The sequence below is a fragment of the Apium graveolens genome, chromosome 1, assembly GCF_009905375.1.
Source record: "Apium graveolens cultivar Ventura chromosome 1, ASM990537v1, whole genome shotgun sequence".
NCBI classification, from domain to species: Eukaryota; Viridiplantae; Streptophyta; class Magnoliopsida; order Apiales; family Apiaceae; genus Apium; species Apium graveolens.
Window position 1 is genome coordinate 195,270,747 of NC_133647.1, and position 27,443 is coordinate 195,298,189.

The 27,443-nt window shown below is 36.6% G+C and overlaps 2 protein-coding genes across 4 annotated transcripts; one reads left to right on the plus strand and one right to left on the minus strand.

Annotated features, from left to right (window-relative positions):
* The first annotated feature begins 1,128 nt into the window (after positions 1 to 1,128).
* LOC141675509 (uncharacterized) lies at positions 1,129 to 22,986 on the plus strand. 3 transcript variants are annotated; one of them, XM_074482044.1, is made up of 11 exons: positions 1,129 to 1,332; positions 2,899 to 2,964; positions 3,067 to 3,168; positions 3,273 to 3,400; positions 4,042 to 4,320; positions 4,696 to 4,829; positions 20,568 to 20,688; positions 21,012 to 21,113; positions 21,192 to 22,149; positions 22,238 to 22,323; positions 22,455 to 22,986. In XM_074482044.1, the coding sequence occupies exons 3-7, from the start codon at positions 3,126 to 3,128 to the stop codon at positions 20,686 to 20,688; spliced, it is 705 nt and encodes a 234-aa protein (XP_074338145.1). In that variant the 5' UTR covers positions 1,129 to 1,332; positions 2,899 to 2,964; positions 3,067 to 3,125; the 3' UTR covers positions 21,012 to 21,113; positions 21,192 to 22,149; positions 22,238 to 22,323; positions 22,455 to 22,986. The 3 variants fall into 3 exon arrangements, with proteins under 3 accessions (XP_074338145.1, XP_074338146.1, XP_074338147.1); XM_074482045.1 differs by lacking the exon at positions 21,192 to 22,149; XM_074482046.1 differs by lacking the exons at positions 20,568 to 20,688; positions 21,012 to 21,113; positions 21,192 to 22,149; positions 22,238 to 22,323; positions 22,455 to 22,986 and adding an exon at positions 10,750 to 10,842.
* A 1,281-nt stretch (positions 22,987 to 24,267) lies between these two features.
* Positions 24,268 to 25,174, minus strand: LOC141714661 (uncharacterized). The gene is made up of 2 exons (XM_074518168.1): positions 24,572 to 25,174; positions 24,268 to 24,507 (listed from the first exon to the last, which is right to left on the minus strand). Exons 1-2 carry the CDS (start codon positions 25,172 to 25,174, stop codon positions 24,268 to 24,270), a joined length of 843 nt encoding a protein of 280 aa, XP_074374269.1.
* Positions 25,175 to 27,443: the final 2,269 nt, after the last annotated feature.

Consider the following 27,443-nt stretch of genomic DNA (forward strand, 5'->3'; position numbering starts at 1 on the left):
TTGAGTTTGTTCATAGACCTGCGAATGGTGTAGCTCATGAGATTGCTCGGGCTGCTTGTTCTAGTTCAGGTTTAAGGGAGTGGTATGAGACCGCACCTGATTTTATTACTTGTAATCTTTTGATGGATGATTTTTAATGAAAGCAAGTACGTTTTTTCAAAAAAAAAAATATACGAAAATATGGAGGCGAGAGAAAAGAAAAAGAAAAGGATAAAAAAATACATGTTGATTACATTTTCCATTTGTTTAGTTATATATCTTATAATGATTGTGAATTTTATGAACGAAGTCTTAACATTAACTTAAGATTAGTTAATAAATGTGTATACTTATTAATTTATATGATATCAACTACATTTTTGGAAATATATTTTATTATAAATATATGTTACGAGTTGCGATTGCGGTTCTCAAAATTTAAATCCAAAACAAACACGCATTTCGCGATTATCCGCAAATGCGATTCGATTGCGAGCGGTTGAGCCGTTTTTTTAAACCCCGGCAGAACTTGTGGGAAGAAGCATAGGGGGGTTTATAACAAGCCAAACATCACTTTTCCATCCCATGTTAACGGCAAAAAGAACAAAATTGAGTTTATCACTTCTCCATCCCATGTTAACGGACAAAAAGAAACCGAAATAATGACAAAAATAACATTTTTTTAGCACTGAGTGACAAGAATACCTATTTTCAATATCCTGGCCATTTTTACCAATCAAATACCCATTCTTAGATTGGGTATCTAAAAAAAAATTATTTTTATTTTTGTAAAAAAACATTTTTCAAAAAAAAAAACAAAAAAAAATTAGTTGAAATACCCAATCTGAGAATGGGTATTCGGGCATATACCCAATCTTAGAAAGCGTATTTCATATACCCAATCTCAGAAAACGTATTTCAACTTTAAAAAAAAAAATTGGTTGAAATAACCGGTCTGAGAATGGGTAATCGAGCATATACCCAATCTGAGAATGGGTAATCGGGCGTATACCCAATCTGAGAAAGCGTATTCCAAATACCCAATATGAGAAAGGGTATTCCGTCGGTATTTTTGGTCGCATTTCTCAAATTTGGTATTTTGATCACAAATTTTTAAAAAAGTGGTATTTTTGGCCATTATCCAAGGAAACCATAACCTAATTGAGATTGAGGATTGTGAATTGAGCATTGAGATTGTTATGGAGATCGCCAACGATAACGCTGTATGGAAGCCCACAGAGCCACCTATTTATCGCAAGGGTGAAAGGTACAAGAAGCACTTGCCTGATTTTCTCCAGCTCGCTCTCTCTCTCTCAAGCCCACAGAGCCACCTATTTATCGCAAGGGTGAAAGGTACAAGAAGCACTTGCCTGATTTTCTCCTGCTCTCTCTCTCTCTCTCTCCCCCTCTCCCTCTCTCCTGGGTATAAGAAAAAGTTTAAACCTGGTTTAGGCTGAGATATAAGTACATTTGGTTTTATATAGAATTAAAGCGGGATCACTTGTAGGAATGACATGGCGCCAACCCATGTTCCACTTTGCCAAAGAAGCTTTGGTTTATTATCTCATTATTACGTGATAGAACTACAAGGTACATGGGTCTGATTCTTCTGAATAAGATGATATGTAGGTAGTTTGGTGTTTGTAGCCGGATGCGCCGGCCCTGGGACAATCCCTCTCTAACCTTAGTTGTGGGTGTTAGCTCGATACGGGTGTATGTGGTATGGGGTCATTCGGAAGTGACTTTTACCTGTATTTTATAAAGTCTGTAAAGGTCACAGTATGGATACTAAACGTACTTGAGTAAGACAATCCGGTGTGACGGTATATATTTTCAAGTTCTAATTGTAGTAATGATGTGGGTATTAGTTTTTATATCGTATAATTTGGAGTTGCATACATTTCCAGGGTTCAGCTATGTGGTAATTAGGGTCACCAGATGACGTACCCGGAGATTCAAGTACATATTTATGTATGAAATAAACATAAGTTTAGATAGCGAGAGCTGTGTTTTCAGGAACTAGTTGACTCCTGAGCTAGTTTTTTTACTAATTTTGGTATTTTCTGTTTAGTAAAGTGACAGCAGAAAGAGCAGAGAAATAGAGTTGAGAGATTAGATAGAGATAGAACAGAGGGAGAGAGATAGAATAAAGAAGAAGAAACCCTAGAGAGAGAAATATGAGAGTTTACATCAGGTATTTATAGATCAGCTGAGGAGCACTACAAGTCTACAATACTACATTAGAGACAAATTTACCCTTAATGACCCTTTAATATGACATATACTCCACCCAGTACTATAACACTGCACTATACTAATAAACACTGATACTACTAATACTCATCATTTCCGACATGTGTAGGAGGCAGAGATGCTCATGAGAGTCATTTGGTACAACGTCTTAAGTTCCAACTATTCGTAGTTCCTTTTAGATACTTGAACATTCTTTTTGTGTGCCTTGTGTTTATTAAACTATTTTATTTGCTAGTGACCTGTTTAACCTTATTTTTGGGCGTGTTGGCTACATATGGGTGTCGGTGGTATACAATGTCAATTAGAAGTGAAGTTTTTAATGTATTTTTAAAGTCCGTAAAGGTCACAGTCTGGACACCAAACATGCATGTGTAAGAAATTTAAAAATCAATTCCCCAATCCAACATAATGTATTGTGTATCTATTTTGAGATTCTAGGGTTTTTATGTTGTTTGTGTTGTGCTTGTGTATGTTTACGAATGGTAGGAAGTGTAAACATATATTTATATATATATATATGTATATTGTATTGCTGTCTTCACTTCATGGATATGATTGAAATCAATGCTTAAGTTTTATTATATTGTTTTCTTTAAAATATCACGACTATTGGAGTATGTTTTTGTAATATTTGAAACCCTAAAATTTTAATTTTCCCTACTGTAGGAATTTAGAAACACTATGGTTCATCTTCTGCTCCTGGAAATTGCTTAAAGGAGTTGTCTCCCTTTGGTATGACTAGTAATTTCAGATCTTTACCTGTATTAACTCTTTTTTTTTAAAAAAAAATATTATGTTTTCTTATTAGTCATTGTTTTTTTGTTTTTCATGAAGATTTTCATCGCAAATGGATTTCTGGGTGCTTCAAAGACAAGGATTGGACCTCTGTTATTATGAAAGTTGAACCTTCTGTAGTCTCTGTTTCACTTTTTATTGGTAATTATTTCAATCTTCTTGATTGTTGTACTAGCGGTGCATGGACTACATGTATAAGTTTTTTTTTTTGATATTTTTGACTTTGGTTTGTATGTTTATTCTAGGGGTGCAAAGGAAAATTGATTGCACAGGGCTGATCATTCATTGGGATGACCCAACTGGGAAAGCTACAGTGCTTACTTGTGCTAAATTGCTGAGGATTCCAAAATCTGAAGACCGTGATACATACTATGTATGTGCTAATAAGTATTATACCTTGACTTGATAGTGTTTATTTCTTGTCATGAGATTCCCTCTAGCAGTGTTGGTTTCTTAATGGTGCTGTTTACTTTTTTAAGTAGCCAGGAGCCTACTTATTACAATTGCAACTTTGACTTGAGAATTTCCATAAACATGATGAAACCACAATATGCGCCTTTTATGAATCTGGAATGCAGTTATTATTGACTTGCATCTATTTATGTTTTCTGAGAACTCGAAAATAATATGTTGGACTACCACTTAATCTTAATCTTATTTTGTGCATTTATTCCATCACCAAAATGATATTGTATGAATGAATGTATTCATCAGTCTAAAAAAATCGTTTGTAGAGAAATCTCTAATGTTTTTTGTAAAGTTATTAATTCCTTGGAGCTGATTTTAGTTCTTTAGCTCCTTGGTCTTAAATCGGTCAGTTTTGGGCTTAATTGGAAGACCTAAAGTCCTAAGAACGCTACTGACCTCAATCGCAATGTATCCCTACTCTCATTTTCGGTATTGGGTTTTATTTATTAAATTAGTGGAATTCAGTTTGTTTTTCTAGACTTTAATGTATATTTCAAAATTCCTCCAGGTATCATCACATTACATTGTAGTTTCTTTGATTTTCAGATTGTTGTGCGACTCCCAGATGGAAACATTCTTCTGGCTGAGGAGGATTATGTTGATTTCTGTCACAACATAATAACTCTAAAAGTCTCCTCAGATGCTAAACTGGAACCTGTAGATTTGGACCTTCCTTCACCAGAGATAGAAGAGGGAATTGAAGTAGTTTCTTTAAGCAGAGATTTTCACACTTGTAGCTTGTTGGAAGGTAGCAGAATCATTAATATAGATTATCCTTATTTTGGATGTGAGCAGCTCGTCAGCTCTACTTGTTCTGGTTCTGAGGTAAACATATATCATGTTGTGCTTTTTGTGTATTTATGTCTCCCCAAGTTTGCATGAGACCTTAACAATGCACTTTTTTGATATTTTATCTCAGTTCCACCATTATTTTAGGCTTTCACTTGGCTTTTTAATGATCTTGTAGGTTTGATAAATATTTTGGTCATTTGTAAAATTTATAATTAAATTTGAACTACTTGATGGCAATTGTTTGAAATACTGTAGTTGATTTAATCTTTTATTGTTCTTTAAGTAAATTTTGCATTGTTTGAAATGTTCTTGTTTCTGTGTTGGCTTTTATTTCTTTCCTTGTACAAGTGTCATTTGTTTGATAAGTCGTTATGATGCATTTTTAGCTGACTATTCTACATCAATTAGGTTGGTGAAGGAGGACCACTTATAACTAGGTTCGGTCATGTGTGTGGCATCAATTTCTTTGATGGCTATAAAAGTTATCATCCTCTCCCGATATCAGTGATTCGTTCATGCCTAAAGCAGTGGGATACTCACAAGTATGCATTGTTCTGTCTATATATTAGTCTACTATTCTGCCAAAATTTTTAATACCATAATTTAATGCTTTTAATTTTATTTATATGTTATTATTCATTAAGTGTGCAAGTATATAAATGGTTTATGTGAAAATGTTGCTGCAATTTTCAGTCCTTTTAATGGGCAACATCACGGATATTGAATTTGCGTGGTTATTGATTGATCTCTTTCATATGGCAATTTGTTTTTTTTGAACACTAGTGTTGAATTAAGTTTTTCAAGTAATCCTTGGAATATTAAGTTAGGATTTGGATGAGATACTTTATGTTTATATATTTCTCCAAATTCATTGAGCTGAACCAGATTATATACATTGAACTGATGGAGAAGTTTCGACTTTTGGGTAAGGTGTAATTGTAGTGACCCCCAATTGAGTTAGGACTCCGGAAACATGCCTACAGAGGTTGTTTGTACTTTAATAGATTAGAAGTGGGTCGAGCATAAATAAATTTGACCATCAGTTAAGGTGATCACTTCGAAGTTTTTTTTTTGTATCTCATTCCTATGCATGTAGAAATATTCTACATTGCACTAAATTAAAGAAATTTCTATCAATTGCTTACTAGAGGTAATACAACATACTTATTATTTTCGTAATACAACAATACTCTGGACCATAGTTGTTAAGGCGTCACCTAGGCGACGGCTAGAGGTAAAAAACGGGTAGACGCCTGACCCGTCTTCCTTTTTAGTGGGTAGGCGACCGCCTAATCCGTCCAAATCCGCCTAATCGGTCTTATTTTGACCTAGTCCAACCCATTCTATTTTAGGCCCAGTCCAACCCAGTTACATATTAACCCAGTTACATATTGAATATTGAAGTTATAAGATGATTCACTTGCTACAGCCGTCACTACTTAACATATATATATACATACATATATACATATATATGTATATATCTACTTATGTATATATATATGTACATATGTATATATGTATATATATATACATATTTACATATATACATATGGGTGCCATTCCACAGCCACGGGTGGTTGTAGTAACCACCTGCCGCAATGAAATAATGCGCACTATATGCCGCATTGTTCCATTGCTGGAGTATGGCAGCCTTGACTCATTGCGAACTCTGCTATGCTTCATTGCAGATGCCGCATTGCTTCATTGCTGAAAATAATTTAATTTTATTTTGAAATAATTGTCAAATAATAAATAATAAATGTAGAAATATTTTTAATTGATGTTTAAATTCCTAATTTATTTATTGTTTGTTTGTTATGTTTTTATTTTGTATTTATATATTTCTATTAATAAATTCTTTATTTTAACAAATTATTACTTAAAATTTGCGAAATTACAAAATTACCCACTGCAGCAATGTCTCAATGCGGCAGACGGGACCCCGATTTAACCCGTTTAGATTAGAAACACTTCTATTTTTCCCCAAATCAAAATTGTAAACCCTAGAATCGATTCTCTGGCAATTTGTAGGCGATTTCAGTCCATTTAAAGTGATTAATCAACCGGGTAAGATCCGTTATGCACACATCTATACACACTTATATCGATACACACACAGTTACACACACGATTATATCTTCCGCAATGAAACAATGTGAACCACACGACATACACACATTGATTACATTGTGATTTTGTTCGTTTCTTGTTTGATTTGTTCGTTTTTTGAATTAATTTTTTAAACTAAAATATTTAAATTAAATATTGAATTTAAAATTTCTGAGTGAAAAAGTTATTTTTAATTATTTTTTCGAAATAGTATTTTCGAATTTTTATTATTACGAAATATTGTGAGTTTTATGTTTTTTAAAATTATCATATGAGTTATTTTAGTTAAAAAAAAATATTATTAATTTTAATAATAGAATTTATATTATTAATTTTATGCTTTTTTGTGAATTCAACCTTATTTTTTGTGCAAATATTAAATCAAATTCTTATTTTTCGAGTTAATATTTTTAATTCAATTATATTTTCGAATATCAATATTATTCTGGTAAAATTATAAATTCAAAATAATAGTAGTAATAATCATATGGTTTTTTTTGAAATCAATATCAATTTTTGTGCCAACATTAATAAAAATTGACCGGTCAAACGTTGAGGAGTTTGACCGATCTACCGCATTGGATCATTGTTGCAGAAAGGGTTGCCGCTTTGAAGCATTGCTGCAGTCGTTCCTGCCGCATTGTGTAATTGCGGCAGATTAGTCAACAGTCTTCCCCCTCAACTTCCGCAACATTTTTTTTGTGCCTAAATTTATTTTTTGTTTTTTAAAATTCCGTTTTTTAGCCAATAAATAGTGTTCTTGTAATCTCATTTCTTTTCATTCTACATTTTCTCTTCTCTAAACATTTTCTTCTCTATTTTTCGAAAAATGGTTTTTTACTATGATTTTGACAATAACAAAGAAATTATCGATGGTGTTGCTTACGACGGGCCCGAAGGAGAAGAAGACATGGAAATAGCTCTCCGCCGTATTCAAATGGCGCTTGAGCGCAAGAAAAAAAAGGAAAATGAGGCGAAGGCGAAGGCGGAAAAGTCGAAGAAAAAGAAGGACGACGACAAGGGTGATAAAGGCGGTTCCCCCAACACCGTTAAAGGTTGATCATTCTTGTCGGAATAAAATATTTAAGTTATTATGTATTTCGTTTAAGAAAATGTACTTCAATTATATTTGAATGAAATGAAATATTTAATGTTTTATTTTTCTTGTACTTGTCCAATTTAATTTATCAATTTTTAATTTATAGTAAACAAATATAATGCTAAAAATTGAAAATGTGGAAAACTAAAAAAATGAAATTTTATCGAATTTTCGTTACCTATAAAAAAATATAAAACAACTTAGACCCCGGAATGGTGAACATTTTTCGTAACAAATTTATAATTTTTAGCATTATATTTGTTTACTATAAATTAAAAGTTGATAAATTAAATTGGACAAGTACAAAAAAAATAAAACATTAAATATTTCATTTCATTCAAATATAATTGAAGTACATTTTCTTAAACGAAATACATAATAACTTAAATATTTTATTCCGACGAGAATGATCAACCTTTAACGGTGTTGAGGGAACCGCCTTTATCACCCTTGTCGTCGTCCTTCTTTTTCTTCGACTTTTCCGCCTTTGCCTCATTTTCCTTTTTTTTTCTTGCGCTCAAGCGCCATTTGAATACGGCGGAGAGCTATTTCCATGTCTTCTTCTCCCTCGGGCCCGTCGTAAGCAACATCATCCATAATTACTTTGTTATTGTCAAAATCATAGTAAAAAACCATTTTTCGAAAAATAGAGAAGAGAATGTTTAGAGAAGAGAAAATATAGAATGAAAAGAAATGAGATTACAAGAACACTATTTATAGGCTGAAAATCGGAATTTTAAAAAACAAAAAATAAATTTAGGCACAAAAAAAATGTTGCGGAAGTTGAGGGGGAAGACTGTTGACTAATTTGCCGTAATTACACAATGCGGCAGGAACCACTGCAGCAATGCTTCAAAGCGGCAACCCTTTCTGCAGCAATGATCCAATGCGGTAGATCTGTCAAACTCCTCAACGTTTGACCGATCAATTTTTATTAATATTGGCACAAAAATTGATATTGATTTCAAAAAAAACCATATGATTATTACTACTATTATTTTGAATTTATAATTTTACCTGAATAGTATTGATATTCGCAAATATAATTAACTCGAAAAATAAGAATTTGATTTAATATTTGCACAAAAAATAAGGTTGAATTCACAAAAAAGCATAAAATTAATAATATAAAATCTATTATTAAAATTGATAATATTATTTTTTTTAACTAAAATAATTCATATGATAATTTTAAAACTCATAATATTTCGTAATAATAAAAATTCGAAAATACTATTTCGAAAAAATAATTAAAAATAACTTTTTTCACTCAAAAATTTTAAATTCAATATTTAATTTAAATATTTTAGTTTAAAAAATTAATTCAAAAAACGAACAAAATCAAACAAGAAACGAACGAAATCACAATGTAATCAATGTGTGTATGTCGTGTGGTTCGCATTGTTTCATTGCGGAAGATGTAATCGTGTGTGTGTAACTGTGTGTGTGTATCGATATAAGTGTGTATAGATGTGTGCATAACGGATCTTACCCGGTTGATTAATCACCTGAAATGGACTGAAATCGCCTACAAATTGCCAGAGAATCGATTCTAGGGTTTACAATTTTGATTTGGTGAAGAATAGAAGTGTTTCTAATCTAAACGGGTTAAACCGGGTCCCATCTGCCGCATTGAGACATTGCTACAGTGGGTAGTTTTGTAATTTCGCAAATGTTAAGTAATAATTTGTTAAAATAAAGAATTTATTAATAGAAATATATAAATACAAAATAAAAACATAACAAAAAAACAATAAATAAATTAGGAATTTAAACATCAATTAAAAATATTTCTACATTTATTATTTGACAATTATTTCAAAATTAAATTATTTTAACAATGAAGCAATGCGGCATCTGCAATGAAGCATAGCAGAGTTCGCAATGAGTCAAGGCTGCCATACTCCAACAAGGGAACAATGCGGCATATAGTGCGCATTATTTCATTGCGGCAGGTGGTTACTACAACCACTCGTGACTGTGAAAGGGCCCCCATATGTATATATATACATATATGTATATATGTTTGTTTTTATCTTTTTTTCGCTTTTCGTTTCTTTTACTTTTTTACATCGATGATGAAGATACTGAAGATGATTATGGTGAAATACCAAGTTTAAGTCAAAGACAATCTGGAAATAAAAACCTCCCTAACCTTGATGATTTTATCTAGTTTAGCTAAAGTAGTTGCTTGATTTGTATGCATCAGACTTATTTTCTTTTACCTCCTCTATAATATTTCACTTTTAAAATATAATTATTGTTACTTTATTTCATATAACATATAAAATGTATGTACATATAAAATATATCCAATTTCTATAGTAACTGTATAATCCGCCTAATGATCGTCTAGGCGAGCGGCGGTAGAGTGTCGTCTAGCCTCGTCATTACATCTTAACAAGTATGCAGTCTGGACAATTTGACAATGTTGCATTTTGTCCAGTTATTTAAGGTGATGGCCGTGTAAAAGATTTGTGGTGTTAATTTCAAGGGTGATGGTTAATTTTAATGTTGCATAGATGAAGTGTCTAACTCTGATTGATGAGGTATCTACTGTCCAAAATCTAAGTTTGGCCATTTTTGGGTGGTTTGCTATTGGCATGGTTCTAAATTAAGGTTGAACCGCATTGCGGTGACTGTTGCGTAACTTGTTATGACCAGAATTTTGTAGACATGACGACAACTAGAAGGCTTGACGACAACCTTCTAAGACGTAAAGACGTGACGACATCTAGGCAAGACGAGAAGATTTAGACAGGAACAAGCTGGGAAGTAGTCAACACAGCAACACAGCAGAGATTAGGATAAGGATTAAGAAAGGGTCAAACAACAAACACACTTGAAGAAGGAGCCTAACCCGAAGAAGTAGGAGAGCATGCAGTTGGAGTTTGAACGTGGAGCATAGAGTAAAAATAGGGTTTTTGGTTGTGGATATGTATTATCAATACAAGTCAGCTGATGGATATAACAGACAGAGAGTCCATTCTTAATAAGATAGAAAAAACATTCTTGTACTCATAATTATTACATAGTAAAAGCTCTACATTTGGTTGGGGAAAGTCCCACCCGCGGTTTTTACTTCTTAACGAAGGTTTTCCGCGTCAACAATTCTCGTGTCTTTGCTCTTTTATATTTGCACCATATTTTTAATCAATAAATTTATTCTTAGAATCAAAACCCACTATTTTCTACCAAAACAGTTTGGCGCCGTCTGTGGGAATCTTTCTAAGAATTAACCCGATTAGCAGGTATGGACGACGACACCCCGCAACAGCAGAGAGAAGGATCTCAACAAGGCGACAATGGTGACCTACTAGCAGCTATAAAGAAGTTACAGGCAGACATGGAGATTATACGGTCTGAGAACGACAGTTTAAAGAAAGAGATGACTACGATCAAGTCCAACAACAAGGGCAAAACTAAACAGGCATCAAAGGTCGTTGCACGGCGATTGTTTGACGATGACGGAAAGGAGAAAGACCAGCTGCACGAAAACGAGATCATTATAACGGACAAAGATGGACACATCATAGAGACTCATGCCAATAAAGATCAACAGGGAGAAAGCACACACGATGGAACAATAGAGAAGAGTACCGGAAAGAGAAGTCACAAACACAGAAAATCCAAGTAACGTTCAGAAATTCCTGAGTCAGTAAGAAAAGAGTTACAGGAGGTAAAAGATATGATTCAACGTATCCCTGGTGTTCCAAAGCCATTGGAAAAGGCAAATCCCACAAGCTATGCTGATTCGCCCTTCGCTGACGACATTGCTCTAGTCGAAATCCCAAAAAGATTCACTGTACCACACATGAAGCAATACGACGGATCGTCTGATCCACAAGAACACATTACCCAGTACAAACGAATGTTTACGGTGCCAATTCCAAGGGAATATCGAGAGCCTTGCATATATAAGGGCTTTGGATCAACCCTAATAGGACCTGCTCTACAGTGGTTCGTAGGTCTACCAAATGGGAGTATATCTACGTTTGCGGACTTGGTCGACACGTTCAATCTACAATTTGCCAGCAGCCGACAGTTTGAAAAGACCACGAGTGATCTCTACAAGGTATATCAGAAGTATCGAGAACCATTACGAGATTACCTGACCAGATTCAACAGAGAGAAGGTTACAATCACAAACTGTGACGTCCCAACCGCAATAGAAGCATTTAGAAGAGGATTGGAAAAGGATTCCCGCTTTATGATGAATTGACAAAGTATCCGTGCAAAACAATGGACGACGTGCAGGCCAAGGCAATGGCTCAAATACGTCTGGAAGAGGACAAAAGAGAAGACGACGATAAATATTATCGGCCAAACAGGAAAATCGCGTCAGCAAGAAATAAAGACTACAAGAACGAAAACAAGCCATACATCAGGACGATAAGAGATGAACAACATGTCAACTCATCACAAGTTCCTCCAGATTGGAGAAGAGACCCAAATCTACCCCCAACGTTCGACAACTATGGGTTTAATGTAACCCCTACGGTTCTCGTTAAGGAATTTGCTAAGATAGGCGATGTGATAAAATGGCCAGCCAAAGTCGAATCCAGATTCAAAGTTATGGTGCGAGTTCCACGGGGATTATGGTCACAAAGCTATTGATTGCGTGGCTTTGAGAAGGGAAATTGAAGCTTTGGTTAGAAGGGGATACCTGACGGAGTACATGTCGTCGCATAGAAGTAATCATGTCCGAACAGAGAAGACACCTGCGAACATACCCTCCTCCACCTCATCACAAAGTCATAAAATTTATTGCTGGAGGATCAGAAATGTGTGGAGAAACGTACTCACAAGCCAAAAGACGAGCTAGGGGAAGGGAATACAAGTTGCACATGCTGAGGTTGCGACAAACGACTCTTCAGTATTACAATTCGACGCATCCGACATGGAACATGTCCAGTCACCACAGCAAGATGGACTGGTAATATCTTTACCAATTGGAAATTGTCTGATAAAGAGAATTTTGGTGGATAATGGAAGTGCTGCGAACATAATGATGTTCAATACATTACAGCAAATGGGATTATCGGAAGCTGACGTAGAGAAACGATATACGACGTTGGTGGGTTTTAGTGGCGAAACAAAAAGGACTGTTGGAGAAATCCACCTACCCACATATGCTGGTGGAATCAATTTGCTTCAAAAATTCTTAGTCATCGACGCAGGCTCAACCTACAACATAATTCTGGGACGAGCTTGGATACACGACACGAGGGCTATACCTTCAACTGTTCACCAAGTCATCAAATTCCCAACACCTTGGGGACACAACAGATTAGAGGTGACCAAGTCATGGCCAGAGAATGTTACAAAACATGCTTAAAGCCAACAGTACGACACGAACAAAAGGAAGCAGCAACTGTAGCAATGAAAGGTCCGGAACCTCTCAAGGAAGTAACAATTACAGAAGGAGAAAACAAAGTATTGATTGGAGAAGACATCCCAGTTGATATAGAAGCCATCTTGGTGGAATTCTTGACTATACGACTAGACACGTTCGCTTGGGAACAAGAAGACATCACAGGGATAGATCCTGACGTCATAACACACAAGTTGAACGTGGACCCCAATCACGTTCCAGTCCAACAGAAAAGGCGAAAGTTTGGAGCTGAAAGAAACAACATAATCAATGAAGAAGTAAACAAGTTGCTGAAAAACGGTATGATTCGAGAAGTAGACTATCCTCAATGGTTGGCAAATGTCGTGATTGTCCAAAAGAAGAACGGCAAGTGGCGTGTGTGCGTAGAGTACACCAATTTAAATAAGGCTTGTCCAAAAGACCCCTATCCTCTCCCACATATTGACACCATGGTTGACTCAACAGCAGGACATGAGCTGCTATCTTTCCTTGACGCGTCGAGTGGTTTCAATCAAATATAAATGGAACCATCTGATGCAGAAAAAACGGCGTTCATAACAGATTGAGGAATCTTTTGCTACTTGGAAATGCCTTTTGGTCTGAGAAATGCAGGGGCAACGTTCCAACGGTTAGTCAACAAGATGTTCGAAAAACAAATAGGACGCACGATGGAAGTATACATCGACGACATGGTTGTAAAGTCGAAAAATGCAGAAGATCATGTCAAAGATCTAGAGGAGGTGTTCAACATCTTACGTGTGTACAACATGAAACTAAATCCATCTAAATGCAATTTCGCCGTATCTTCGGGAAAATTTTTGGGACATATGGTGACAAGAAGAGGAATAGAGGCAAGTCCGGAACAAATAAAGGCCATCTACGAGATTACAAGTCCGAAAAATGTCAAAGACGTACAAAAACTAACAGGGAGAGTAGCAGCCCTGAACAGGTTCATTTCACGCTCATCTGACAGATGTCAACCATTTTATGACGTCTTGAGAAAAAACAAAAAATTCGAATGGACCGAGAAACACGAGAAAGCCCTTGATGACTTGAAGAAGTACTTGTCCTCTGCACCGTTATTATCAAAACCAGGAGATGGAGAAACACTCTACGTCTACCTGTCCGTCACAAATCATGTTGTTAGCGGAGTCTTGACACGAGAAGAAGATGGGTCTCTAACTCCCCATCTACTACGTAAGCAGAAGTCTACTCGACGCTGAGACAAGGTACGCGTCAATGGAAAAACTAGTATTGGCATTATCCATGACCTCTGTAAAACTTCGACTATACTTTGAATCGCACAAGGTCTGTGTAAGGACGAATTATCCATTGCGAAAAGTACTTAGTAGGCCAGAGTTGACGGGTAGAATGGCAAAATGCTCAATTATATTGAGCATGTACGACATCATTTACGAACCGCGAACAACCATCAAATCACAAGTCTTAGCCGATTTTGTGGCTGACTTTAGTCCCAACTTACTGTGTGAGGCAGATGAAGAACTTCAACAAATCCTTTCTACCAGAAAAATGGAGTCGTGGTCGTTGTACACTGACGGAGCCTCAAATGTGAATGGGACAGGTTTGGGTTTGGTATTAAAGTCGCCACAGGGGGATACCTTAGCCTATTCCATTTGTTGCGAATTTAAAGCTACTAACAACGAATCTGAATACGAGGCCTTGATTATTGGATTAACTACGGTTGTGGACATAAAGATCGCACATATAAAAGTAAACTGCGACTCTTTGCTTATTGTCGATCACGTAAAAGGGGAATATGAAGCAAAAGATTGCAAGATGTCGGCCTATCTAGAAATCGTTAAAGAACTACAAGGCAAGTTCGACTTGTTTAGTATCCAACAAATACCCAGAGAACAGAATTCTCAGGCTGATGGCTTAGCAGGTTTGGGTGTTGTCCTCAAAAAGGAAAACGTACTCACAATCCCAGTAATTCACGTCCTAGAGCCTGCCACGATTAGAGCTAAGAAGGAAAGAGATGTCACAATAATGGCTGTCGACAATCATGAAGAACGTGGAAGTTGGACTCAGAAATATAAAGACTACATCACAAAAGGCGAATTACCAAAAGACAACGAGGCAAAATCATTAAAGATAAAGGCTACGAGATTCACGATCATTGATGGCATATTGTTCAAAAAATCTGTTACGGGATTACTTCAAAGGTGTCTTGAAGAATCAGAAGCCAACGATGTCTTACGGGATATACATGAAGGCGATTGTGGTAATCATTCGGGTGGAAGAAGCTTGACATGTAAAGTACTTCGTATGGGGTATTACTGGCCCACTCTGAAACAAGACGTAATTGATTATGTCAAGAAGTGTGACGCATGTCAAAGGCACGCCCCAATCATACATCAAGCTTCGGAAGTACTACACCCGTCCATTCCTTCATGGCCATTCATGAAATGGGGAATGGACATTGTGGGAAAAATGCCTCCAGCCCCTGGACAAAGGGACAAAAGGTGTTTATGCTAGCTATGACGGATTATTTCTCGAAGTGGATAGAAGCTGAAGCATTTCGACAAGTCAAGTCTAAAGAAGTGATTTCATTTATAGAAAGGAATGTCATCTGTAAATTTGGAGTACCATCAGAGATTGTTTGCGACAACGGCTCACAATTTATAAGTGACAAGACAGAAGCCTTTTGTAGACGATGGAACATCACTTTGGTCAAGTCTATTCCATGTTATCCACAAGCTAATGGACAAGCAGAATCCAGCAACAAGATAATCATCAACAACTTAAAGAAGAGGTTGACAACGCATAAAGGGAGATGGGCTGAACAACTACCTTGGGTTCTTTGGTCTGACAGGACGACACCCAAGACGTCAACTGGACAGACTCCTTTCTGTTTAGTCTATGGCACAGAAGCCGTCCTGCCAACTGAGATCATTTCCCCAACTGCAAGGTATGGTCTAGCAACTACGGAAACAAATTCTGTTGAACGAGCGCATGACTTAGATTTAATAGATGAAGTACGTGACATGGCAAAGCTACGAATGGCATCACATCAACAAGCAGTGGCTAGAAGTTACAACAAAAACGTGCATATTAGGACACTTGCCATAGGTGACCTAGTATTGAGAAAGGTGTTTCAAAACACTAGGGACACGACGGCTGGAAAGTTGGGCGACACATGGGAAGGACCTTATCTGATCGACGACATAGTTGGACGTGGAGCATACAAACTCTCCACCCTAGACGGAATTCAAGTCCCAAGAAGCTGGAACATATTACACCTCAAAAAGTATCACATGTAATCATCTTACTTTTCATTAAGATCCTCGATTTTTAGGTTTGCTTTGAATAAGTCGATAGGACATTTGTTTTATTCCTAGTCAGTAAGCGTCCATTAGCAGTAAAGAATGTGTGTGTTCAATTCGCCACTTATCTGCGTCCTTTTTGAGTACGAATAAAAGTTACATGTGGTATCAAATCTTAAGCCTGTGCATTTTTTTTTACATACATTTACTTCCACATAAATATCTTACTATTATTGTTAGAACTACACTATTAGCTTAACAGCAAAATGCTTGACACAAATGACAAGAAATTACAATAGACGAGAGGCTTAGTTTCTCAACTCTATTACTACAAAGGGCTGATCACCCGTTAACGTCACGACGTGAACAAATACCATCTTTCATGATTACAAGAAAATATAACTGACAAGACGGGAAAGGGACATAAAACCCACAACACCTGTCAACATGAGAATCTTACTTGATTATTTCTAGAGGGAAAGGCCTCTTAATAATCACTCATAATTATTCGTCTACGACCAACAAAGTGATTCAGTAATAATTATTGACGAATGATGCAAACAAAACATACACGAACAATTCAAACTACGAGTTTAAATTAAATCATGACGATAACGATGTCCAAAACACATTAACACTCCCCGTCTCCATGAGACGAAACAGGAGTTTAGCCAACAAAAATAGTCTTGAGATTAAAAGATTCAAACAACTAAGCAAATTAAAAGGTAAAGAAGCTATTTTCCAATGACGTCCAAGTCCTTTGCAGACTTGTCGCCTCCTTTGACGGCGACCTCATCAGGTGCGGGGACAGGAAAAGCATCATCAGGATACTTGTCATTATAAATTTTGACAGTCTCGTCGATATCCTAATTCTGCCATTCCCCTCTGCTATACTCAAGCATCATTTCAACTCGAGTCTTCATGACATGTTGAGTGACGACTTTGTCTGCTCCTTCCTTCATTTCAGTTTCTAGCGATTGAACTTTTGTATTAAACTCGTCAAACTCCTCTTGAATAACAGTAGCAGTCTTCATGTTCTGGGAGGCCCGATAGCAGCCTTCAATTTAGTAGGACACTCTTTATGCTCCTCCTCGAGTGCCTTAAACCTCTTGGCCTCAGCAGTATACACCTCATATGCAACCAATGCATTTTGAAAAGCCTACAAGATTACAAAGAAAACAAGTCACAAACATAGCATGACACAAATAATTATGAAAACTATTTAAACTATAACTTACGTGAAAAATATGTCCCTTCGTGTCATCCAGGATGCTCTCCAACGGCTTGGAACTCTGCTCTTCCATGGACTGGGGCAACAACATATCTCCTAATAAGTGTGCAAACAAAGAAGGCTTGGCTTCCTGACTATAATAATGGGCTACCAAGGGCATGAAGTAGTTAACATCACCAAATATAGACACACTGGAAGATCTGTCCTGATCTTTTTGGTCAAAGGGCTAGCAGTAGGACTAACTATCACAGGGGCTTTCGAGTGTTCGGTTTCTGTGGACTTATCCTCACGAGCTCTTTTAAACAAATCTTTACTAGATATTAACAATGGCTTGATTATTGGAGGCTTAAACTCTACAATAAGGAAGAACGGATCAATTGAACATAAAAGAATCAGCACAGAACTACTCAATAAAAGAAGACATATCAAGTTGTAAAGCATGCGACCAATACCTCTATCATAATTGCGTCCAGAGCTCATCTCAATATCATTCAAAGGTTTGGGACTTTTTCTAGATTCTGAGGAAATACTTTGAATGGACAAAGAAGGCTTAGGAGCGATAAACTTACTTCGGGTTCTAGAAGAAGCACCCTTTGTTGCAGTCGTAGCCGATGGGGAACAACATCTCCTTTAGAAACAGTTTTCTTCATTGAAGTAGTGAGTTCACTCGTGTCAATTGCTGAAGCGTTCCTGATTGAACGATTAAGGCAATTCGGCCATACTCTATCGGCTACAGGGAGAGACATGATTTTCTCCGTAATTTCCCTGGCCCCTACATCGTCTTCTTTAGCCTCGAATTCAACGCCTAAAACATGGATGAAGAGAAAAACATAAGGGAAGTGCATCGTGATAGTGCTTACTTTAAAAGAAATATATGACATACAGAATACGGTCAACAAATTAAATACAAAAAACGCAATAAATAGAGAAGTTATCATGCACGTTCCACTTCTCCAACAAATAGTCCACATCATCCCCCAGAGTCGACTTCTCTGCATAGAAATATTCACCTTTCCATCAACGGTCGTTCACCGTCTCGTTGTTCAGTATCAGGGGGTTGTTCTTGTCCTTATTAACAAGACTAAAACGACAATTACTGAATTTCTTGAGGGAATAGGAGTATTTTACCACATCCACATTAATGCCCAACTTGTGTTTTGCCTCAATTGCATCAAGACAAGCTAGGGTTCTCCAAGCAGATGGCACCAATTGCCCACGTGAAACATGCAAAGCCGTGATGACACCCTTAATCAAATCAGAATATGGTAGCATAAGCCCGATGCTAAAAGGATAGAAATAGAAACAAATCCATCCATCTCGATACCAGTCAGCAAGCTCGTCGGAAGAAGGAAGCACCAAGTTAAACTTGTCCTTAAACAAGGTCATGGCTTCAGCAATTCGATCGTCTTTCCAGTTTTGTTTACCATTATCTCGAGGGTCGAGTATGTTGGTAGGAGCCCATTCACTTTTTTCACTTGAATCAGCCATGGTTTTGAGAGAAGCTTGTTTCAGTTTCTTTTTGGGCATGAATAAATAACGAAAGAGGGTTGAGTGAAGGGTTAAGTATGGATCTGGGAGGATAAGTATTAATGGACCGGATTACGAGGAACATGAATCTAGAAGTAGAGTATTAGAAGGGGTGTGTCTTACGTTTCATCATTGAAGTCTAGTTCTACACGCTACAGATGAATTAAAATGCTAAGTATACTTTTATCATTTTAATTGGGGCAATTGTTATGACCAGAATTTTGTAGACATGACGACAACTAGAAGGCTTGACGACAACTAGAAGGCTTGACGACAACCTTCTAAGACATAAAGACGTGACGACATCTAGGCAAGACGAGAAGATTTAGACAGGAACAAGCTGGGAAGTAGTCAACATAGCAGAGATGAGGATAAGGATTAAGAAAGGGTCAAACAACAAACACACTTGAAGAAGGAGCCTAACCCGAAGAAGTAGGAGAGCATGGAGTTGGAGTTTGAACGTGGAGCATAGAGTAAAAATAGGGATTTTAGTTGTGGATATGTATTATAAATACAAGTTAGCTGATGGATATAACAGACAGAGAGTCCATTCTGAATAAGATAGAAAAAATATTCTTGTACTCATAATTATTACATAGTAAAAGCTCTACATTGGGAAAAGTCCCACCCGCGGTTTTTACTTCTTAACGGAGGTTTTTCGCGTCAACAATTCTCGTGTCTTTGCTCTTTTATATTTGCACCATATTGTTAATCAATAAATTTATTCTTAGAATTAAAACCCACTATTTTCTACCAAAACATAACTGTTTTTGATTATTCTGGACCCAGGCTGCTTGCTTTGTCTAGTTGTCTTGCTATCGGCGAATATGACAGTCACATTGCAAACATAGCTGTTAAGGCTCTGGTATTAGGGTCGACACAGACAAAATTAGGATATAAAGCTAAGAACAACATTCACTGCAACTGAGATCAAATATTTGGGTCATGCCGAACGAATGCACCTTTGTGAAAGGAAAGGAGGATTGCAGCTTCCAATGGAATGGGAGTGAGAATGAGAACTCGGGAGGAGGGGCGGTATTGATGAGGATATACGAGATTTAGGGGTGTCTTTAAGAGGGATGGTGTATTTCTTGATTATTATTTTGCTCATCTTTTTAGCTTTGTTTATGACCAAGTCCTCTTTTGCTACTACCATATATCATCTTAAGATTGTTAAAAGTTTGTAGCATCTTGAACGTTGTTAAAGTCACCTGCATTTGTACCTGGGTTTGGCGTGCACGCAATTTATATGATTTAAGTAAAGATGACCTCGTTGAAGGCAACCATGACTTTTATTAAAGTTGATCTCATTGAAGGTCTTTTTGTATCTCATTTCTATGTATTATTTAGCATTACACTGTTGACCCATTTCCATCTGTTGAAAACTGGAGTTAATACTTAACATTCAAGGTACAACAGTACTTGGGATTTTTAACATTTTTGCATTTTGTGTCGTTAACATTAAGTTAAGGTGACTGTTTCTTTCTATTGCAAACTAGAGCTAATACTAAAGATTCAAGGTATAATAATATTTGGGATAGTTGTTAAGAGTTAACCCTGTTAAACAGCGAAAAAAGTGAAATTATTTTCAATTTTTTGGGCTTGTTTGATGTTGTACATATGAACTGATCCCAGGATTTTAAATTTATGCAGTATCGTGGTTCAACCTTGGTTTGGACTGACTTTAATTAATATTTCTGAGCTTCCTATTGATGCATTGGAGACCATGGCGAAAGTTTTTGATGTGACTGCGACAGCCACTGTCATAAAATAGGTAAGGCTAATTCGGTCATTAGGTCGAGAAGAAAGGGTCTCCTTTAAAAGATAATTAGTCATTTTATATCCTGCAAAATCGTAGATTAGGTTGATAATTTTTTACGTAAGAACTTCTGTTTATTTTCCCTACCAGTTGCTTTTAGGTTGCAAACGTTTTGGGTCGGCATCTTGTTTGGATTGGCTTAAGTAAAAGCAATGCTATTTTCACCAGCTTATCCTGCATATTTAATTTACAACAAAGACATTAAAAGAATTGCATATCATTAAATTGGCTATGAGTAAAAGCAATTGATTATGAGCTTTTAAATGGATCTCGCGCAGGTACACGAAGACTCGCCTGCGGATGAAGCTGGAGTCTGTCCAGGAGACTTAATCAAGAAACTTATGGCTCCGAAGCCCATTAGTATATCTTCTGTTTCTGAGGTATTATGTGTGAATTAAGTAATGCATTGTTACTAAACTCAGTTTTGATCACCGACACTTTTATTTGATATTTGGTAGTATTCCAGAAGAATGAGCAACGCATATGACTTTTTGAGTACCTCTTGTTAGGGCTGCTCATGGGTTAGCAAAACCGGTCAAACCAACCCAAACCAACCCTTATTTGGGCCGACCAAACCGAATCATTCAAACCCATGGGTTAGTTGGGTTAAATTTCCGTCGGGCCGATTATATTGGGTTGGTTCGGATTTTAACTTTTTAAAACCCTAACCCAACCCAACCCGATCTAATTGTTAAGTCCCTACTTATTTCTATTATATATTACTGACTCCCGGCCCATTTTAATTTTGGACACAACCTGATACATTTGCTTTTGCCCATAAATGATTAGCAGTAGACAAATGAAGTAATAAAAATAATATATTTTGAATTTGATCGTAATTTTGGACTAAACTTTTTAAATTGAATTGAACTCGGGTCATATGAAGCGGACAATGAGCTGCACTATAAGAAGGTGTTTTCACAAACTATTATGTTAAATCAAGTTGATTGTTTATAGTATTTATGTTTATCATATATTTATGTAGAGCAAAAGTAAATATTGATAGGTTGTGAAATTAAGAATTAATATTTCTTGAATGAAGATTGTATCTTTAACTTTTCACTTATTTTTACGAGAGTTGTATTTGTCTTTAACTTTACATTTGTGGTATAAAATATCTTTATACTTGTTTTAATATACATGTAATATTTTGAACGATCATTTATTTATTGTATGTAGCATTTTTTTATTATCTACTATTATGCTTATTCAACTCATTTAAACCCAACCCGACCCCAACCCATCACTCATATAATAGGGTTGGGTTATAAATTTTTTTTGATATTAATGGGTTGAAATTTTTTAAACCCGAATTAAATGGGTTGGGTCACTAAATTGTCGAAACCGACCCAACCCAGCCCATGTGCAGCCCTACCTCTTGTACCCTTGAGACTTGATTCTCCCACAAATATCAAGGTTAGTTATACAACATTGGACACTTAATTATTTAGTTTGAATCTCTGTTTTGCAGTCAAAATTTGAATTGTTTTTTTGTGTCACTTAGGTTTTAGTGCAGAAAAGTACTTCCGGTGATCAGAAAGTAGTGTGTGCCAAGAATCTCTGTGTTGATGACAGAAGATTCTGTTGTAGGTAATTTTTCTTTCTTGTGCATTTAGGCAATTATTAATGATAACTTATTGCACATCTCATCTTGTACTTCATCTTAGTATTCATTTGTTGCTGCTCTTTTTTGTATAAATGATATTTGTAATTTTTTGTAGTTGGCCCTGGGAGGAGTCTGTCTGGTTCAGTATCAGTAATCCGCCTTTGGTAGGATCACAGACGGATGCTCCATTAGATGTTGATTATCGTGGTCGTAATAAACTTCATCTGTGACTGTGGTTCAATCATCGCTATGTTTCATCTTGAAACCATTTTGTTTCAAGACTACTTGTAATGTCATTTAAGTGAAAAGTCATTTTCGACCGGTGACGGTCGAATTTGACCGGTCGTATTTAACCGGTCGTATTTAGTCGGTCGTATTTAAGATTAAATACAACCGATTACTAAATATCACTCCCATATGTACGACCGGGACTAAAACCGGTCGTATTTAGCTAAATAGCGGTAGCTAAATACCATCGCTGGCGGTCGTATTTAGTTAAATACGACCGGTTTTGAACCGATTGTATTTAGCCGTTTTTCTTGTAGTGTTCATCATGGTTGTCTGCATACAAACTTATATATCTTGAAACCATTTTGATTCTGTTTGGGTGTAGTATTTGTAATTTGTGCTCCTATAATTTTAATAACTCTAATATTCGTGCAAAGTCTCTTGAAAAAATTGTAAGGGTACATACTATATTAGGTCACCATATATTACTTCTCGTTATCGATAATCAAAACAATTTATTAATGAATACTTATATTTATTATAGAATTTTAGATCACCTAATATAAGTTATATATAAGTTGTGTATGTGCTGAATGTTAACATAATTAAATTAGAATATTTAAGAGAATCATATCAAATATTATGGTCTTCTACCTTTCAAATATTCTACAATAATATATCGAGTACCAAAGTTTGGTTATACCTAAATAATTTAAATTAATTGACTTCATTTGGTTTTAACATTTACAAATATATAATTATACAAGATTTATTAATTTTATTTCAGAATTTTGGATTTACTCGATTTTAATTCCCTATAATTATAATAAAGTTATTTCAATTACATTATTTTCGATTTTACGTAACAACTTAATTGACATCGTAGTATTAATCCAGTCGATTGGAAGTTCTCAAAAGATCAACTCTATTTGTTTACTCCATTTTTAAATGTTGGTAGATGCTTTCGGTACTTAATAATGTTGATTAATATTCTGTTAAACTATCTGCTAATCATGTTATTCACTGTTTGGGTAGACTTTCAATGTAAAATATTAATTATGTTTATTCGGCCAACAAAGAAATAATAACGTTATATCAGTTTGTTTGTTTTATTGACGAAAATTGTACTTGCATTCTCATACAATTTCTAAACAAATTACATTCTGAATAAAATCAGGAGATTCTCATGCCACTCCCGAACATCTGACGTAGAAAAAGCTGCTCATGCTAGTGCATGAGCAACTCCATTAGAAGACCTATGTGTAAAATACACTAACACTTCATCAAAGTGTTGAAATAAATCGATACAATATCGAATAATATTATGAAAAAACGATCTCCCATCCATTGCTTTGCACGCTCGAGCCAAGATTTGCGAATCTGTTTCGAAAATACACTTCCTGAATCTTGTTTCTTTAAGCCACATCAATGCTTCTTTCAGACATAACTCTTTGGATCCAGATATGGTTAAAACCAAATTTTTAAGCATACCTTCAACATAACTCCACTCTAACCGGTCATAGGATATATCAAGTTTTAGACCTGCAATTCCTTGTTTCCCTTGTGTCTTTCTTTTTTTTTTTCTTTTAATACAGTGATTCAGCTCATATGCCAGCAGCGCATTATCAGTCAGCAAGCGTCCTTCAATAAAGGCACTCTGCTTATCTGATATTAATTTCTGCAAACACGGTTTAATTCTATTATGGATTTAGCCCATCCATTCCAGGTGACTTGTCAGGGTGCATGGAAAAAATCGCCTCTCTTACTTCTTCTCGAGTCACAATCTGCATTAACTCTTGGTTTTGAACTGGTGTAACTTGCTGAACTCCTTCTTCTGGCACCAGGAACTCATCATCGTTCATTGATGTTGTAAACAGGTTTTCAAAGTAATTAACAATAATAGCTTGAACTTGTTTTTCTTCCTCCTGCCACTTCCCATTCTGATCTTTGAGTCCATGAATGCAATTATTAATTTTCCCAGTGGATGCACAGTTGTGAAAAAACCGCGAATTTTGATCCCCACTTTGCAGCAACAATTGTTTGGCTCTTTGATGCCAGTATACTTCTTGCATTTCTAGAATTTTCACTGTCTAATCCCATGTACTTCTTGCATTCCTCTAATTTGAGGCAACAATGTTGGATTTTCTCTGTAATACCATGATTAGCCATCTCTGCCCAACATTGTTGTATTATGTGCAAACAGTCCTTCTCTTTCAACCACATATTCTCAAACTCAAATATATGCTTCTTAGGCACATACATTTTTCTATTCAACTGCAAATGTAGAGGTAAGTGATCTGATGCCGACATATCCAGGACCTTTACATCGGTGTCTGGGAACATATCTTTCCATTGTCTGTTGGCTAACCCTCGGTCCAATCTCTCCTGCACCCATCTCTCAGTATCCCTTGATTTCTCCCAAGTAAACATATTGTCATTAAACCCCAAGTCTATCAGTTGGCAATCGTTTGTAGCTTCTGTAAAACCATGAATAAGCCTTTGTGGATGTGAACAACTCCCTTGCTTTTCCTCTTTCACCATAATATCATTAAAATCGCCTATGATACACCATAGAAAATCTGAGTGTGCAGCCAATTCGCGTAACATATTCCATGATTTTTGTCGTCTGTCCCTTTCTGGACAGCCATAGTACCCCGTATACCTCCATCGTCCTATTTGATCAATACTTATGTTGACGGAGGAATTTGGGAACAACAAAACTCGAGGTTAGTAGCCGGAAACAAGATCTGTGATGGCAGTTGTTCGTCGGAAACGTGAACAGTAACCGATGAATCCGATGAACAGTATTCATCGAAAAAGATGAACAGTGTTTGGTGGTGATAATTATTGGGGGCTGAGATTGCTTAGGGATAGTGGTGGCTCCTTTGCGCTCTCGCTTCTAACCCCTTACAATGTGTCTACGTACCCCTATTTATAGGGAATCAAGCCCACGTAGTTCTTGGGGAACAAGAAACCTAATGGGCTTAGATTTCTTATCCCGAGGCCCAGTAGGAAACCCACTGGAAGCCGTCTTCTACTAGCTTTAGGAATGTCCGCCGATGAGGCCCAACTACAAAGGCCCAAGGCTCGTCCGCGACTTCGAGACTTCACGGATGAGGCATCTCCCTAGCCAAGGATAACCCTCCGCTACCAGCTGTTTATCTAATCCGCGGACGCAGGTATAGCCGTGGTTCACCCCAAATGTTGGACGCATCCCTGTCCCTCGATAAGGAGCCCCTACCAGATTACAGGACAAGTGATCCCAAGCTTTTGGGTGCAAAGTGCAGGATACTCCGAAGTCTCCCAACGAGGACACCCGTTGACTACAGAGACAGAGCTCCCAAAGCACACACCGGATTTCACCCTGCATCCCCAATGAGGACACTCATTGACTGCAGGAGGAGGCCTTCAGTCCAGGCATTCCCCTGGAGGTCTCTGACCACGGACACCGCCTTTCCTGTAGATATGCTACAAGAAGGAGTTCTTCAATAGAGTACCTGCATCAAATAGGTTAGTAATAATAATCTCCATCTTCCTTGAATCTTCCAAAGAGTTCGTCCAAGTAGCATGTCAGAGTTGCATTTTGTACCAAGTAGAAGTTAAGGGCGCGCCCTTACATTCCTGTATGTTGGCGCCGCCCTGTGTCATCAGCCTTTGATCTTTTCCTATATCATTCTACATAATAGGGCGCGCCCTAAATTATTCATCGTTAGGGCTTGCTCTAATTATGTCCAAGCCAAAGTGTAGGTCTATCAAAGCAATCATGTCCGAATAATCTGTCCAAGGAGCCTTCCTTGCCTAGGGCGCGCCCTAAGGCTCACCACAGAACAGATTTCAATTAAGAAATTCCTCTCCTCCTTTTCAATAATTGGGCGCGCCTCCTCTTACCATGTGTGAGGGCGCGCCTTTGAGGATAATAGCCACAACCGTTAATCAACTACTCAATCAATGAGGCGCGTTCTTAGGGCGCGCCGTCTTCTTTATGGAAAGTCAACCTTATCATTTCCTAGATTTCAGGCGTTTCTCCTTCGATTTTGCCTATCTTATCAATCTCAATCTGAATATCGTTTATACCAATTTTTGGGCATAACAACTACCCCCAAATTCCATATGTCATTGAAAATGAGATTGGAATTTTTCTCCTTATCCTTATTAAAATCTGTATAAACATATTTTCCAACATTTATTTTACAGGGCGCGCCCTGAACAGGGAGTGCCTCCCAATTTTTCCCTTAAAGTTTCAATGACTTCATAATAATCAAATAAGGCGCGCCTCCAATAGGGCGCGTCCTAGAAGTTCAAACGGTTTAAAAGTTGTTCCCCTTATTACTAGGGATTCACAATTGACATGATTGATTTGACAGCTGTCATCTTTTTTACTATAAATACTAGTCACAATCAGTCATTTTTTCTTTAACTTTGACTCTCCCCACTTTTTCTTACTTTCTCTTTTTTCTCAAAGGCTCAAAACCCAGCGGTGTTGTTTTGCTCAGAACTAGCCTTCTCTTTTGCCATTCTCCAAATCTCTTTCAGTCAACTTCTTCTCCATTCAAAAAGGTACGACTGGCTTCTTATATTTATGAATTTTGTTAAGTAAATCACATTGCATGCCATGTTACCTTTTTATCTTCTATTTCTGTTCTTGATGATATATATGAAATGATGTATGTATCTGTGTATGTATATCTGTAATTTCAAATTTTGTTGCTTTAGATCTGAAATCGTTTGGGTCTAACTTTTAAATTTATGTTCTTGAGAATTTCAATCGTTATTTACAACCTGCACATAACCACCTGTGCCTATCTGTATATGACCATAATAGGGCGCGCCTATTATAATAAAACACATCCTTGCTAATAGGCTAGGATTTTCTTTA

Excerpts from the sequence above, each read along its gene's own strand:
- LOC141675509 (XM_074482044.1), top strand. The coding sequence starts at position 3,126 with ATGAAAGTTGAACCTTCTGTAGTCTCTGTTTCACTTTTTATTG. Across the intron at positions 3,169-3,272 it reads CTCTGTTTCACTTTTTATTG|GGGTGCAAAGGAAAATTGAT; the intron begins GTAATTATTTCA and ends TGTTTATTCTAG. Across the intron at positions 3,401-4,041 it reads AAGACCGTGATACATACTAT|ATTGTTGTGCGACTCCCAGA; the intron begins GTATGTGCTAAT and ends TTTGATTTTCAG.
- LOC141714661 (XM_074518168.1), bottom strand. The coding sequence starts at position 25,174 with ATGTTACGCGAATTGGCTGCACACTCAGATTTTCTATGGTGTATCATA. Across the intron at positions 24,508-24,571 it reads AGTGGGGATCAAAATTCGCG|AATGGGAAGTGGCAGGAGGA; the intron begins GTTTTTTCACAA and ends CTCAAAGATCAG.